The sequence below is a fragment of the Gopherus evgoodei genome, chromosome 4, assembly GCF_007399415.2.
Source record: "Gopherus evgoodei ecotype Sinaloan lineage chromosome 4, rGopEvg1_v1.p, whole genome shotgun sequence".
In the NCBI taxonomy this organism is placed as follows: Eukaryota; Metazoa; Chordata; order Testudines; family Testudinidae; genus Gopherus; species Gopherus evgoodei.
In genome coordinates this window covers 121,668,119-121,685,654 of record NC_044325.1, presented here as the reverse complement: position 1 = coordinate 121,685,654, position 17,536 = coordinate 121,668,119, and the positions used below count along the sequence as shown (strand labels likewise).

The following is a 17,536-nucleotide window of genomic DNA, read 5'->3' as shown; positions in this document are numbered from 1 at the left end:
AACCTCATGACCCCCTGAGGGGTCCTGACCCCCAGTTTGAGAACCCCTGGGTTAATTTAATTTTAGCACCCTTTGTCCATTCACATGCATGTGCTATTTTGAGCATTTCAGTTTTCACAACATAGGCTCATCCTAGATTCTGGAACAAGCTCAAATGCTCAGTTCGTGGAGTATGTACATAAGCTATACTAAAGACAAACCCACAGTAACCATCTCCAGTTTGTGAGGGACCCATGGAGCCAGTCTCTGAGAAACAGATGAATTCATGGAGGTTAAGTCCATTAATGATTATTAGCCAGGATGGGTAAAGGATGGTGTCCCTAGCCTCTGTTTGTCAGAGGGTGGTGATTGATGGATGGCAGGAGAGAGATCACTTGATCATTACCTGTTAGGTTCACTCCCTCTGGGGCACTTGGGGATTGGCCATTGTTGGTAGACTGGGCTGGATGGACCTTTGGTTTGACCCAGTATGGCTGTTCTTATGTTCTAACCTAAATTAACCCAAAGTTAAGGAGACAGATATGGGTCAAGAAAGCCAACAGAGTATCAGAAACCTGGAAAAATCTCTGACTGGATGGGCTCAGGCATTTGGTCACAAGCTGAGGTAGTTCAAAAAATTTAGATTTTTTTTTAAGCAGAATTTGTTTATTGTTTTTTTAAACAATCAGACACAGCAACCAGCAAATATTTGGCCACACACTTCTGAAACCCAAAACCATATTCAGGTTTTGGCAGACTAATTTCAGCTTTTCAATTAAAAAACCACAACAAATTTTAAAGGAAAGCAGACGCTGTCCATGATTTTTTTCTACTTTTTAAACCCCCCCCTAGTTTTCTATCCAGAAAAAGTTGACAGAAAATATTTGGCCAACCCTTTTAATGAGCATTAGTGCCTTTTAGCACTATCTGATGCTGTGAACCAGTGATACCTTGTAAAGAAGTTCTCTCAAAACTGGGTTTGTGCTGAGATGCAGAAGGTTTATTTTTCCCAGGGCCACCCGTGGGTGCGGAGCAAGTGGGGCAATTTGCACCAGGCCCCACAGGGGCCCCCATGAGAATATAGTATTGTATAGTATTGCGATTTTTTTTTATGGGCCTTTGCCCCAATTGCTTTGCCCCAGGCCTCCTGAATCCTCTGGGTGGCCTGGTGTGGGCTATGGATAACCTGGACTGTGGTAGGGGCAGGATGGAGGTACTGCTAGAAAGAGGGGACCCTCTCCCACAGAAACAATATCCTATTCCTTGGGAGGCATTGGCAGAGGTGGGGGCAACCGTTGGGGAATTGGATCAAAGGGGACTGATTAGAGCGGTTGCATCCCCTTGCAATGCTGCTGTGTGGCCAGTAAGAAAGCTAAATGGCACCTGGTGCCTCACTGTGAATTACAGGACACTAAATGCTCTGGCTAATTCACCAGCCTCAGTAGTGGCAGCGTACCCTGAAATGGTAGCCTGCATTGGATCCCAGTTCCGAATTTTCACTGTTTTGAACATAGAGAATGGATTTTGGTCTCTGCCACTAGCTACTTCATGTCAGTATAAAACTGCATTCACATAGGAGGGCAGACAATTCTGCTAGACAGTCCTATCCCAGGGATATTAGGACTCCCCTGCAATTTTTCACAGATACATGAGACAGGCTGTGAAGGGGGTGGATTTAGCAAGGTGTGTACAATATGTAAACGACCTGCTGCTAATGTCACAGACAGAGGAGGAAGACAGGGAACTAACCAAGCAGGTCCTGCAAGTGTTGGCAAGAGCAGGGTTGAATGTCAATGGGAAAAAGGCTCAGATGAGACAAACAAAAGTGACCTACTTAGAAGTGAAAGTGTCCCAGATGGGAAGGGAAATCAATAAGGGACGGGTGCAACTGATCCAGTCCCTGCCACTCCCTATGGATGTTAAAAGCTTGCAAAGTTTTCTGGGTCTAACTGGATTTTGCAGGGATTTTGTGGCCAATTATGCAGAAACATCCCAGCCTCTATTTGACCTAACCCGATCCTCAGCTTGGGAATGGTCAGAAAAGTGTACTGAGGTAGTGACAGTACTAAAAGAAAACCTGGCCAGTTCTCCAGTGCTGGCCTACCTGGATGGGGAAAAATTCTTTTATCTGTACCCTTTGGTATCTGACACTACCACTGGTTGTGCATTAACACAGGAGTGTGGAGCAAAGGACCGACCTGTGGCCTTTGCCTCTTGACTTTTGAGTGCTGTAAAACTAAAGTATAAATGGAGTGAAAAGGAGCTGTTGTGCACCTACCGGGAGGTAGGGAAATTCAAATACTTCACAGGGATGCAGAAACTAATAGTCCAATCTCATCATGATCCCCTGCGGCTGTTAAACATGCAAACTATCTTACAGGGACAAGTGAGTGGGCAGCAGATTGCCAAATGGTTGCTGGGTCTACAGGCAGAAAACATTAAAGCAGAAGTGTTAAAGGAACCCATAGTCTGGGTAGCCGGATTACATCTGCCTGGCACCCCACACCAATGTGAAGCTAGCCCAGGTAAAACCCATCATCAGGTGTTTCGGGCGGCTAACCCCAATCAGGTAAAGGAGGGGACACTCATATGGTTTTTAGATGGAAGTTGTAGGTATCAGGGAGGACAGAAAACTGCAGATTTAGCTGTTGTGGAAATCAGAGGAAATGAGACTGCACTTTTGGTTCCTCACTAGAAGCAAGGTCAGCTCTGGAGGCAGAACTGGCAGCCTTGCTAAGAGCTTTAAATGAAGTGGATCCCAAATTTGAGCCAGAATGTTGTGTGGTGGTAGATTCAGATTATGTATTTCGTAGGGCCACATTAATGCTGAGATGGTGGGCAGATAATCATTTCAGGGCAACAAATGGCTCCACAATCAAGCATGCTAACTGGTAGAAGCGAGTGGAGGACCTCAGTCACCATTTTACATGAATCAAGATGGTAAAGGTAAAGGCACACAAAAATACAGGACCCCCAAGCAAAGGAAATAATCTGGCTGATGCAAAGGCCAAGCAGGCACCCCCATGGCTCTGAAAGCCAAAAAAAGTCTACTTGTAGCAGTGATAACAAGAAGTGGGGTGGATATAGACTGGGGAGGGCAAATTCGAGAGTTGCAAGAATCTGACCCAGAACTGGCAGGCATCATAAAACTTGGGAACAGGCATGTGCCAAAGGTAGAACTAATGAAAGGAATTTGGTGTCTCTTAACAGCTGCGGGACCAGAAATGCTGTGCCCCCTGGGAAGCCAGACGGCTTTCTTAAGCTGGTGCATGGAAACTTGGCAGAGGGATACCCCGGGTTTGAGGAGGCACTGGGAACTTTAAAAAGGTTGTGCTGGTGGCCAAAAATGGCAGCTAATTTAAAATCACATCTGGAATGTTGTTTAGATTGTGTCAGGCACAACCCACCTCACAAGGTGCTAAGGGGAAAATTAATAAAACAAGCCCCCAGGGGACCTTGGGAAAGGATAAAAATTGACTACACAGGACCCCTACCACCAGATCACAGGAAAAACCAGTTCATGTTGATGGCAGTGGATGCTTTCAGCAGGTGGGTGGAAGCTTTCTCCACAAAGTATCAAACTGCCCCGGTAACTGCTGAAATACTGGTAAATGAGTTATTCACTCACTGTGGGGTCCCAAAGGTAATTGACTCAGACCAAGAAACTGCCTTCTGGTCAGATCTGTTAGGGGAGCTATCAGCCCTCACTGGAATCACACAATTGTACCATATTGCTTATTACCCACAGGCTGCGGGGCAGGTGGAACCCATAAATCGCACCATTAAAAGTGAGCTAAGAAAGGGAGTGGAAACGGGAGAAAAAAACTGGTCACAGTTACTGCCCTTTGTCTTAATGAGAATAAGGGTCCGAGATAAGGACACAGGATTTCCATATGAGGCTCTCATGGAAAGGCCCATGAAACGGTGGGAAAATCTACTTACCTGGGGAAGTCACTACACACGGCTGAACAAAAGAATGGATTTTAACTCTAATCGACCATGTAAAACAGGTACAGCAGGCAGTGGCCTGCTGAGACGAGCAAGGAGAAGCAAAAGTCAAAGCATGGGATGACCTGCCCGAGGAGAGTGATTTACCCATGGTGGGAAATCTAGTGATGTACAAAATTCCAGGTCAACACCATCCATTCCCATCTCCTAAATAGAAGGGCTCCTATTTTGTCCTTTACCAGTTAGGGTCCAGTCTGCTATTATTGGGTAAAAAGAATGGAGGACGGGAGTGGGCTCACTGCATGCAAATAAAAATGTATAAAAATGGAACTGGGAAAGGGGACATGTAAATTTTGTTATGTGAGTATTACAGGTTAATTCAAAAAAGGAAAAAAAGAATAAAAATTCCCTGGCCCTGAATGGAACAATTACTAGTGCTAATCACAACTGTCACTTTTACAAATTCTATTCAGATCCCACAATGTCAAGTATCAAAAGGAGGAAACACAAGGACAGTTACACATTCAACCTGTGACAATAAAGCTAATAAAAACTATAAAAATCTCCCCATAAAAAAAATGTGCCACTAATACTCCAACAGAAATTTGGCAGTGTTGGTACATGGTTTATGGATTAGATGGGGGAATCCCAACCCGATGAAAAATATCAAATGTATCAGGAAATATTGCATGGTATTCACTGGTGCTGCAATAATTAATGATAGTGGAAAACACAGTCAACCAGCTATGTGGTTTGTTACAGAGAGTCCAAAAAATATAACCCTCTGGTCTCCTGAAGCAAATACACCCTCTGAAAAAAATAGGGCCCCACATTTAGGGTGTAATGTTACCATATGTAGCCACAATGGTACTTCCATAAAAGATAATCCCCAAAGGTGTGATTGTTATGTACATATTGCATTGGGCATAAAATTCCCTTTGGGATGCTGAGTGTATAATAAGTTAACTGTTTTACAGAATGTAACCCTACAGGTGATATGGATGCCAAGCTGAAAAAATCCAAATTTAAAGTGGACATAGCCTGGAGCCAAAAATATTCCCCAACGAGCAAATGTATGGGAGCCATTGTGGGAGCAGGTGCTATCAGCACTTTTTAATGTGTCCTTTCACTCTATTACATGGGTGGTACGCCCCAAATTCATCCTAATTGTAGTATGCACATAAAACAATTAAAACAACAATTCAGTTGGTGGGTAAAGGGACACACTTGGAATCATCATCAGAACTGTGGGCAGTTGGAAACAATATGCTGAGTACATAAAATCTGGGGAACAAGTGGGTAACCAAACAACTAGTAAGCCAAAATGTAAAATTTCAACAACAAATTAATGAATTAATGGCACAGAAACTATCGGCAGTTGCCACAGGGTGGAGAACAGCAGTCGAGGTAAACTAGCAGTTAACTCATTGGGCAGGGGACTTGGTAACATGGGTAGGGAATGGCTTCAGAAGATTAATATGGGGAGTATTGTGTGTGGGTATTCAAAGTGCTCAGTTAATAATGTTAATAAACATTATGAAAAATGCTTGGTCAGAACAATGGCCTTCAGTATTAAATAGTAAGGCTAGCCCATATTTATCCACAATTGCAAAAACATACCCATCTACATGGAAAATAACATCCCCCACCTGTGGGGAGAGTTCTTGTGTAATTGTTACTATAATACCATAGGAAGGAAATGCAAATAAGGTGGTCCCCTTGAACCCTATGGGTGTAATGAGGGTAGGGGGAGCACATTGGGAGCCACTAGGAAATAGGTGGAGGGGGCAAATGGGGTAAATTGAACTGTCATCACATTAAGCAGTTGTAAGAAAAAAAAGGGGTGGAGTGTTAGGATATAGATATTCAGGCCTGTCTGCGAAGGCCTATACTTTAAGAATTTAGGTTTATTCTTATCACTTGGCTAGTTATAGAGGTATAAAAGAAAGAATTAAAATCATTGTCTATCTGTGTAACGGCCTTCTCTCACTGTGACAGTCTGAGGCCCTGTTTAGTCATATTGAAATAAGGCAATCTGGGGCTGTTAGGAAGGTGATCCGATCTAGCACCTCCAGAGAAAGGGAAGAGCCCAGAACATGTAAAAGGAAATTTAGTTTGATAGTTTTCTGCATGGTAAGAACTCACTTATCAATAGACACAGCTGGAAAGCCCTTATGTCTATATAGATGTAGTTATAAAATCCTTATGTCTTTATAAATGTAGTTGTGAAATCCTCACTTCTGTATTGTTTTGTATGTTTATTTGCATGGTCTCTGTCTGGTTCTGTAATTGTTTCTGTCTGTTGTATAATTAATTTTGCTGGGTGTAAACTAATTTAGGTGGTGGGATATAATTGGTTAGCTAATCATGTTACAATATGTTAGGGATTGGTTAGGTAAATTTTAGTAGAATGATTAGTTAAGGTATAGCTAAGAATATTACTATATAAATTAGGGGCAAACAGGAAGTAAATTAGGATTTGAAAATAAGGAAAAAGGAACTTGGATTTAAGCTTGCTGAAAATTCACCCCAATAAACATCAAACTGTTTGCACCTTTGGACTTCAGGTATTGTTGCTCTCTGTTCATGCGAAAAGGACCAGGGAAGTGTGAGAGTGAAGGAATAATCTATCCAACTTCTCCTCCACTGTAATCCCAAGGTCTTTTTCTGAAGAACTGCTGCTTAGCCGGTTGGTCCCAAGCCTGTAGCAGTACATGGGATTCTTCTGTCCTAAATGCAGGACTCTGCACTTGTCTTTCTTGAACGTCATGAGATTTCTTTTGGCCCAATCCTCCAATTTATCTAGGTCACTCCAGACCCTATCTCTACCCTCCAGTGTATCTACCTCTTCTCTCAGCTTAGTGTCATCTGCGAACTTGCTGAGGGTGCATCCCATCCTGTCATCCAGAGCATTAATATTTTGAAGATATCTTTTCTCACAACCATATATCAGAAGCTTGAGTTGAACAAAAAGATACTTTAAACGCTCATGTCTTCTTTATATATAATAAAGCAGGACAGAATTTTTTTAAACGGATATTTCGCCCCTTCTCTCCTCCACTCCCCCAGGTAAGCAGCTCAAGTAGATGAATGTATTATGATACTTCCCAAAACTTACTTTTGGGCTGTCACACAGCATGAGGAATTTAATCCCCAAATAATATTTTTATAGAACTGAAAACAGGGAGTCTGATTCTCCACTGCCCTGCACCTTGGGTAGCCATTTGCACCTGTGAAAATTGCAACACATCATCAGCCTTGATATGGCCCATTTGTGCCTCTTTGATGATGCAGGAGGGTCATACAGCCATTGTAAGCAGCCTCCTGGGGATTTCCACTGTATGGGGCAATCCTTGGGGAGAGGGACAGGGAAGGCCTATGTAACCAGCAGTACCCACTGCACCTTGTGGAGATCAGCGTAGGAGCTGTGTTGGGGGCATGTCTGTGGAAAGAGTGTGTGCCTTGCCAGCTGCCTGAATGGATCCTTATGGTTCCGCTGCCAGAATGGGCTATTGTTAAACCACCTTCGCCTTTCTTCCATCAGCTGCACCTGGTGCTGCTCTCACACAGCTGAGGATTGAGCCCAGTGAGTGCAAAAGGGGCTGCAAAAAGCTACAATATCAGAACTCTCCACTCAGCTTGTACTGAACATAGCATTGGACATCCACCGAGTGCTCATTTTACACAGAGATTAATGACGATACAAAATATAAAGCAGTTTAGAATCAGGCCCATTATTGTGTTCCTAACACCACATTATCCTGGAATGTTGTATGGCTAATACAATCCTACTATTTCTGGATGGAGTCCGCGGCCTTAGGAACTGCAGTTCTCCAGGATTGCTGGCTACTTAACTCAGGAGAATAAAATAACCTCTCCTTCCATCTCAAAAATAGAGACAAAAAAGTGTTGGCAGTTTGTATTGCACTGAATTTGTTTCTTTAATTAAAAACAGCCTTGGAGATAAAGTTCCTGCCTGGAACACCAGAAAGGACTCATGGGGCCAGTCAGCTGTTTGGGGAAACATACAGAGCCAGCCTCTCTGCTGTGATCAGCTTCTAGTTACAGATCCTTGATTCTGCATCCTAGCCCTAGCACAGTCTAGGCATGTCCCCAAAGAATGGTGCTGTGGCTGGGCATGAACTCCAGTTACTTCTCCTCCCCACCATTCTCTGTCCATGACATTCTGCACTGCTATGTTGGCTCTGCAACCACAGGGGACTCCCCTACACTGAGGATATCTTCAGATGGTGAGTTACAGGCTGACTCTGCTCCGCTCGTGTCTGCTGAATGGTGAAAAGGGATTGGAGCAGGTCAGAGAATCTGGTCCACTCTTGGCATCTCTGCTCTGCATCCCCCTGGCTTCCTGCTGGGATTTAGAACTTGTCATTTCTGCCATCAGCCTTTTTCTCCTTTTGCTCCTGCCTGGGGGCAGACTCCCAGGTTTTACAATAACTTAGGCTACGTCCAGACTACCCGCCGTATCGGCGGGTTAAAATCGATTGCTCGGGGATCGATATATCACGTCTAATCTGGACGCGATATATCGATCCCCGAGCGCGCTTATATCGATTCCGGAACTCCATCAACCCCAACGGAGTTCCAGAATCAACAGGGAGAGCCGCGAACATCGATCCCGCACAGTGTGGACGGGTGAGTAATCCGATCTTAGATATTTGACTTCAGCTACATTATTCACGTAGCTGAAGTTGCGTATCTAAGATCAATTTCCCCCCCGTAGTGTGGACCAGCCCTTAGTTTCTTACCTTTCTCTCTCTCTTCTCTGAGTTTAGCAGCAGCGTCTCTGAGGTTGATCTGAGTGAAAACATCTGTGGTTACTTCTACCGCATCAATTTCACCATAGAATTGGATCAGGAGGTTCTTTGTGTCTATTCTGTCGGCATTCTCCAGCCGACCTTGAGGGATGTTACCTTTCCCCTCAAAGTCAGAGTGTGATAGTTTGTCTTTAAATCTTTTGAACTCTTCCTGAGAAAGGTTGTCGAGGGTTCGTATGAGCAGATCACTTCTCATATGAGCAGTGAGATTTCTGCTGCTTCGGTTTCCCATCCGTAGGTATCAGGAAATAAAACTAAAATACCAAGTAAATTTCTGTTAATAATTAATATGGAATAATCACAATATTTCCCATGTAAAAAAAAGCAGCTCAATATTGGGGCTTGCTACTCTTCAGTGCTTTGCCTCACACAGGACTCACTGAACTTCATCTCTCTCCGTGCCTCAATTTCTCCCTTTGTAAAGTGAGGATAATCATACAGCTCTAGCTCCCAGGGGAGTTGTGCAGATTAGTTAATGTATGCAAAGGCTGTTGAGGATCTAGGATGAAAGATGCTATAATAATATTTATCATTGATATGGCTTTCAGAACACAGAGATGGGATCCCCCTAATTTAAAATATTTCAGAAAACAACCCAATGCAGTCTGGAAACTGTACATCACAGTCCTGGAGTATGAGGACTTGTGTACTGAGACTCACTGTTACCTTCGTATGTTCTCAAGAGGGTTTTGGATATCAGAGCAGCAAGGTGAAGGATAGCAATGGTAACTTCTGATATACTGATTAGGGCCCATTCTGGCAGGTCCCACAACCTGAATGTATAAACTGTAACATGTTCAGATTAGAAGTAGCTTATCCCCAGAGAATGATGTATTTACCATTAGCCAGGCGCTATTGGAAACAACAGCTGGTAACCCTCATTTGATTTGTTCTCTCAGTCTTCTCAATGCTCAAACACAGATGAGTAGAGTGTGTAGAAAGAGGACCAGGAAATGTTTTGCTGAGTTTATTTCTGCAGTAAAGGAAAAGTAACACGTCTCCAGTTAATGATGATCTTCAGAGCTCTCTCAGTTTCTATAGCAGCCCTCATATTTTTTTCAGACTTACTAGTACTAATTGCATGTGTGACTGTCATAGGTTTCACCCACTCTGGACTTTAGAGAACAGATGTGGGGACCTGCATGTGAACCCCTAAACTGAATTACCAGCTTAGATCTGCCACCACCCAAATAGTTTGAGTCATTTGGGAAACTCTGTCTTCCTCCCAAAAACCTTTCCCTCTCCGAGTAGCCTTGAGAGACTCCTCCCACCTATTCACTGGTGAACACCAATCCAAACCCCTTGAATCTTAAAACAAGGAAGAATTACTCGTTTCCCCCACCCCCCTTTCCTCCACCAATCCCTGGTGAGTCCAGATCCAATCCCCTTGGATCTAAAAACAAGGAAAAATCAATCAGGTTAAAAAAAAAGCTTTTAATTAAAGAAAAGAAAGGTAAAATAAAACACTCTGGGAGATAGCATACAAGCTGATCTCATAGACAACAGATTCAAAACACAGGAGATGTTCCCCTGGGCAAAAACTTAGTTGCACAAAAATTACCCAATTTGATTATTCCTTAATGCCCAAGACAAGTTACAAAGCAAATAAACATAAACCTATTTATTCCCTTCACTAATACTCACTACTTGATAAGAGGCTGATTTCTGGAGCTTTCCCACTCTGGTCAAAACTGAAACTGACTCTAAACAAAAGAAATGTCTCTTCTTCCTTTTGAAACATCTTGTCCCCTCATTGGTTCCTCTGGTCAGGGGTCAGTGAGGCTAGGTGAACTTCTTAACCCTTTACAGGTAAAAGAGGCATTAATCCTTAACTATCTGTTTATGACCGTGACACACACACACAAATCTTTGTCTGTTTTTTATTCCTCCTAGAAGCTTGCCTTTTGGACGCACCCTTTGGCCTCAGCAGTTTGCACAAGTGTTTTCTGCGACTAGTGACATCACAAACTCCATAGATGTTTTCATCTCTTTTCCCCTCCCACACACCCTGTATTGGAAGAAAATAAAATACACAGATTCAAAGTAGTGGAGAAGCTTTAACCAAGACAAACAAACAACGTATAAAGTACAGAGTGCGATAGAGAATGGGGAACATTCTCTGCATCTGCTAGATATGCAAGTATTAGTGATATCAGTAGCGGGTGGGGAGCAGAATCATTATTTTAAATTACAAATCATGAAAACAGGGTTTTTAACAAAAATAAATTGAGCAGAAGTGGACCTTCATGGTCCAGGAATTTCATGAGCTTAAAAAAAGAGCATGAAACAGCTTTATAAGTCACGTTTACAATTATGCAGGAGTTGTTGCTTGACAAATGGAGGGGGAGAGGAGGCATTGCTGATACACCCCTGTGAAATACTTTACTGCCATTGTCTTTCCAGGGTAAACTCCTTTATTCCCTGAAAGATTTGCTCCTCTTTGGGTGCAAAGCCCCCAGAGCTGACTCCTTTCTTGACACCCTGCACCATTTGGGGCTTTGTGTTCTCATTTTGGTTTCTGTTACAATAAGAATTTATCACATTTGTTGTTTTCGTTTGCAGTCCCCAGAAACTCCTGTCCCTACTGAGAAGCGGAAACAGGACATTCACCATTCATTTCAGCAGAGCAATGAAACGAATGCTGACAATGAATCCATAGGTCCCGCTCCACTTAGGAAGGGTCCCAGAATGGGGGGGTTTCTGCCTGGTTGAGAGCTGGGGCTTGATCCTCCCCTAGGGTAAGTCAATGCAGCTCTGCTGACATCACTGGAACCATCCTTATTTATACCAGCTAAGGATCTGTCCAAGGAAAGAGATGGAGGGGCTGGGAAGAACGCCAGGAGGTCGACTGTACGTAGCTTCCCACATGAGGGGCTTCAGAGGAGGCCTGGATTTCTTTGTATAAAAACTCTGGGCAGAGTGACTAGTATAATCACTGTTGCAGAGACCTCATCTGTTGAATATGCAAGGGCGGCTCCATGGCCCAGCACGCCAAGCGCGTGCTTGGGGCGGCAAGCCGTGGGGGGCGCTCCACCGGTGCCATGAGGGCGGCAGGCAGGTTGCCTTCGGCAGCTTGCCTGCACAGAGTCCGCTGATCCCGCAGCTTCGGCAGACCTCCCGCAGGTGTGCCTGCGGAGGGTCCACTGGTCCCGCGGCTTTGGCAGACCTCCCGGAGGTCCTCCGAAGCCACAGGACCAGCGGACCCTCAGCAGGCACGCCACCAAAGGCAGCCTGCCTGCCGTGCTTGGGGTGGCAAAATACCTAGAGTCGCCCCTGTGAATATGGTGAGGTGGATGCGATGGGTCCTCACTCTGCTTGGTCTCCTATTGTATCCGTTAGCCTGTACTCACAACTCCAGCCCAGACAGACTCCCCAGGACACCTCCTTCAGGAACGGCTCTTATACATGTACCATATACTCCCATTTATCCAAAATCCTGTCATCTGAACCACAGAACTATCCAAATTTCTTCCTTGTCCCCAGCCTGAGATACATGCTGCAGAGGGGATGTATCTCAGAGGTTCAGGTAATAGTGCAGAGACCTTCTGCCTGCAGGGGAGTGGGTGTCACCAGCTCCATGGCACTGCAGGGAGCCCTCTGCAGACCCATTGTCATGAGTGAGGAGGACCATGACAGCAAAGCTGCAGGGAGCTCCCTGCGCTGCCACAGGATCATTGACACCTGATCCCTCCAGGTGCAAGGAGAAGAAGGGAGGCTGTGATCCTAGAGATGCAAAGCAGAGAACACCGGCCAGGACTCTTCTCTGCCCTGCCAGGACTGCAGCCTTCCCTGCACCTTGTGCCTGCAGGCATCAGATGTCACTAGGCCTGTAACAGCACAAGGAGCCCTCTGCAGTCCTGCTGTCCCGGGAGTGAGCAAGTGGGGCCACGCCCTGGCCTCTCAGTTATCTGAATTCCTGATAATTCCAAATAATCTCTGTGTCTCCCATGCTATTCAGATAATTAGGAGTACACTGCCATACATCAAACAAATAAACCCTACGTTAAAATAGTTATGTTACAAAGTCATGCAGTCAAAAGGCTGAGTTTGCCCCCTTGTGTGTCTGCAGTATGATACAGTCTTTCGTCACAAACCATTTTGCCACAGGACCCCACCTCATTCACTGAAAGGACAGTGAGTCAACATTTCTTTTCACCCTCCTGATTCAATGTGTGGCCCCAGGTGTTGTTCCACATACAACAGGCAACCTCTGCACTGAACACAGAATTATTAATTTCTCCAAGGGCCTTTCTAGGGTGCTGTCACCTTACTGAGCAATTAACAACCACAGATGGATTTATCTTCACAACATCTCTGTATGGGGTTATTGTTACCCCCACTTTACAGCGGAGAAACTGAGGCATGGAGATTAAGGCTGAAATTTTCAAAAGCATCCACTCATTTGGAGAGCTCAACTTGGGTTAACTGGGGCCTGAATTTCCAAATTATTTAGCATTTTAAAGCACATTAGCTGATCAAACCATGGTGTGATGTTATATGAGAATAATATAATATCTCATTGAAAGGTGACGCAGGGCCAGAAAGAGTTAACTAATTCACTGACATGACACATGGCCAAACTTTAAAGACTTGTTAGGAGGATATGTAAATGATAAGTGGGGTATCCCATTAGGTTAGAATAGACCTATAAAATTTAGAAAGTCCCAAGCCAATAACATACGGTTGCAGTGCTCATTTGATGCACCTCCTAGCAAACACTTCAGTGTTCCAGAAATAAAGGCTAATGTTGTTGAAATTACAAAATACTTCTGTAAATTTGCAGCAGCTGCTCTGAAAAAAGTGGGAGTAACCAAGCTAACTCTCCCACAAGACGTGTGTTTGGACTCAGTAGTGGACTGTTTTGAGCACTCTATCAAGAACTGGCCTAAGCTAACGACAGATTGTGAACAAAATCGTGACAAAATAGATGGCACTGTCACAGCCAAAGTTCCCAACATCGGGCTTAAGAGAAATGTTGACCACATGCGGAGTACCCTGAGGCCTATTTCTATAGCCTTGAACAAAATGCAGGGATATAGCTGTTTTATTGCTGATGCTTTTGGAAGGAACTGAATGAGCTCTTAAAATGAGAACTATGCCTTGACAGAGTTAACTTATAAGAAATACAGGTATAGAGCCAATACTCATAACTTCAGATACAAACATGATACATGCATATAAATAGCATAATCACATTCAGCAAATCATAACCTTTCCAATGACACCTTACCTGACACACATTATATAAGATTTGTGGTGATTATGTAACAGTGGTAGCAACAATGATCTACAGGGTGATATTTTAATCAGATAACATCACACAGGGCCAAACCAGCCTCCCTTGCTGGTTTTCTGGCTTTTCCTGGCTCCCCCCTGCACCCACAGAGTTGTTTTACATCATGCTTCCCCCGAGTCATAATCTCCCACTGGATACACGGCCCTGGGAACATCCAGCCATACAGGGGCTGAGACCTCACAACAATAACACTGCCCAGACCAGGCAGAGCCAGCATAGACATATTTGTCCTTAAATAGAATTCTGCACAGAGCTACAAACCAACCCGCATCTGAACCACCAGTACAAAGAAGCCAGGATCAAAATGAGAAAGAAGGAAATGGTACAATAGGGGCAGTAACAGTTATGAAAAGTGGTGAGAAAACCAAACCACACACAGATTTGCAGTCCAGGGCTGGGGCATCTGATTCAGTCATCCCTTCACTTGGGGAAGCAGAGAAGAACATTTCACACCATTACAGCTCCTACCCCCACTGCAGTTATGTTCTTTTACTTCTTCTAACACAGCTCCAGAAATCATCATAGGAGATATACCAATCTCCTAGAACTGGAAGGGACCTTGAAAATCATCAAGTTCAGCCCCCTGCTTTCACTAGCAGAACCAAGTACTGATTTTTGCCCCAGATCCCTAAGTAGTCCTCCCCTTAAGGATTGAACTCACAACCCTGGGTTCAGGAGGCCAATGCTCAAACCACTGAGCTCTTTCAAGACATTTTGGAACTAGAGCAAATGGAATCCATTATTCTCCCTTCTGGCTTTAATACAAATATATAAACAAACTATACAAATATATGAACCTGCAAACATACGCCCTCTGTTTCCGGGAGGGAGCAGAGAGCTTGCTACACCCATATATTCCTTTGTCTATCTGCACTGAAGATTCTGGCTTTCTCCATATAATTCGATTACCTGTAATATGATCTTAGCTCACTAAAAATATCATGTATTGTGAACTCACCATGAGGCACTGGAAAGAGCTTGTTTAGACTGAGTTTCAGGTATTTCTTTTTCCATTCAGAAATGGAGGACAGCTATTCTCTGCAATCTGCTGTGATCAGAGCATAGTTTCACTTTTGCATATGGCCCCTGCATTTCCTGTCTCTTCAAAAGCAGTGTTAGCCCTGCCCTTTTCCCAGATGGGGAAAAACATTCTTAAATTGAAGCCAAGGTTAATTATGTAGTGACAGCAGGTGTCCATAATAACTGGTGGGCCTGCAGGTATCTATTGGGTGTCTGGGAAGTGGGCGGGCAAAGCCCGCCCACTGCTAAAGGGGTGGGCCTGCAGGTATCTATTGGGTGTCTGGGAAGTGGGCGGGCAAAGCCCGCCCACTGCTAAAGGGGTGGGCCTGCAGGTAGCCAGGCACGATCCCTGGCACACACACAGCCTTCTATTCTCATTGTTTTTTGAGGGGGTTTTTAAGTGAAAACTTGGGAAGCCGTTTGTCAGGGGCGTCACAGGGAAGACTTTTGCTGGGGAAGTGGTAAGAAAAACAGGAACCATCTCCCCACCATGGCCTCTTTCAGAATGAAAAACTAGCACTTTACAGGAAAGGCTGGAAGGGAGAAAACAACTAGAGTTGCAAACTCATTAATGTATTGTGAATGGTGTGATTTTGGCCTCAGCTTTAGTCCATATTGTGATGTTGTGAAAAGCTGCAGTTTTCTCACAGGTTTAGGAAGCAAAATGAGAAATCTTTGATCTGTAGCCTCATGGACAGTACACTGAACTGCAAAACCAAAATCCATGAGTTCCCCTCCCAGCTCTTTCACTTACTGCTAATATTTCCGCATCCTTTATATAGAGATCAGTTGGACACTCTGCCACCCTAGCACAGGTCAGTTTGTGAGTTAATCAACTCTTTCTGTTTAAGAGTAAAATAATTTGATATTCAAGACGTTCATTTGATATTGTGCCTGCTGCACTAGTGAAGAAAATCAAGGAAAGACCTTCTGAGGGAGCTTTCAGAATTTTCTGCTTCTAGGAAAAATAAAATAGACATATTCTACTTTTCCTTTAGGTAACATTTCTTGATGAGGAAGCTTAAATTGTAGGAAATATTTTTGCTTTTTTCCCTTCACTAGACTGAAGCAAAATCTGACAAGGTTTATTTTGTGAGATTACAGTGGCCATATTGTAAGCATTATAGGGGCCAGTTTACAAACTCTACCAATTCTCAGATGCACAATGTTTAACACAGTGGAATGTGGAACCGACAGTTCTATCACATGTGCGAAGAGAAAGCTGAAGAGATAATTTTGCAAATCAGGCCACTCTAAACATAAATTACTTCATTTGCAAAACACAAAGCTAAAAGAACTAACTAGGGAGCCAATCCTGGAGGCCTCAGTAAGGCAAAATGTATATGTACATTCCATTGTTGTCCCCAGTCCCTGAAAACATTCCTCCAAAAGGGAGGCATTACAGGCAGCCTGGTAAATTTGGTGAATATCACGGAGATGGACTATTTCTCTCATCACTCATGACTGTTCCCACTCCAGCTCAGTGGAGGGAAGGAAGAGGAAGATGGAATATGCAGGCGCTCCTCCCTTCTTCACACCTAGGGTTTGAATGGCTGGTTCAGTCGTCCCTTCACTTGGGGAAGCAGAGAAGAACATTTTGAGCTTCATACCATTACAGCTCCTACCCTGGCTGCTGCACCTCAGTTACTTTCTTCTTCTAACACAGCTCCAGAGATCTTTCAAGACATTTTGGAAGCAGAGCAAATGGAATATGTTATTCTCCCTGCTGACTTTAACACACATATATAAACAAACTATACAACTATATAAAGCTGCAAACATACACCATCCATTTCAGGAGGGAGCAGAGAGCTTGCTACACCCATATATTCCTTTGTCTATCTGCAGTGAAGATTCTGGCTTTCTCTGTAAAACTCGACTGATTGTAATATGATCTTAGCTCAATACAAATATCATGCACTGTGGACTCACCTTGAGGCACCGGTGAGATCTTATTTAGGCAGAATTTGAGATTTTTTTCCATCCAGAAATAGAGGACACCGGTTCCCTGCAATCTGCTATGATCACAGCATAGTTTAACTTTTGCATGTGGCCCCTACGTTTCCTGTCTCTTCAAAAGCAGTCACTGTTAGAACTAGCCCTGTCCCCTGTGGAGGAAAAAACACTCTTAAATTTGAGCTAATGCATTGACGTTGCTGTCCAGAATAACTGGTGGGCTTGCAAACATCTACATACCACCCCCTGTGTCCACACAACCTTCTGTTCTCATTGGTCTTATTTTTAAAAGTGAAAGCAGAAGACCAGAAGTCCAAAGTGCAGGCAACACAATGTTTACTGGGGTTAGTTCCTTAGCAAGCAATAGCTCTACATGTCAGCAGTCAGTTTCCCAGTGTTCTGTTCCCAGCTCTGATGCCACAGAGACTTTACTCATGTCTCCATTCCCCAGCTCAGAGCCTGTGTCCCCGTTCCCCATTCTCACCTCCACTTTCTTAGCAGG

The 17,536-nt window shown here is 44.0% G+C and overlaps 1 protein-coding gene across 1 annotated transcript in view; it reads right to left on the bottom strand.

Moving 5' to 3' along the window:
- LOC115650594 (NACHT, LRR and PYD domains-containing protein 3-like) overlaps positions 1 to 15,093 on the bottom strand; it is a 103,458-nt gene extending 88,365 nt beyond the window's left edge. The window contains exons 1-3 of the mRNA XM_030560781.1: positions 15,017 to 15,093; positions 9,602 to 9,735; positions 8,694 to 9,016 (exon numbers count right to left, since the gene is read on the bottom strand). Coding sequence (XP_030416641.1) covers positions 8,694 to 8,994 — 301 coding nt within the window. The 5' untranslated portion in view covers positions 8,995 to 9,016; positions 9,602 to 9,735; positions 15,017 to 15,093. The remainder of the gene's footprint in view (positions 1 to 8,693; positions 9,017 to 9,601; positions 9,736 to 15,016) is intronic.
- Positions 15,094 to 17,536: the final 2,443 nt, after the last annotated feature.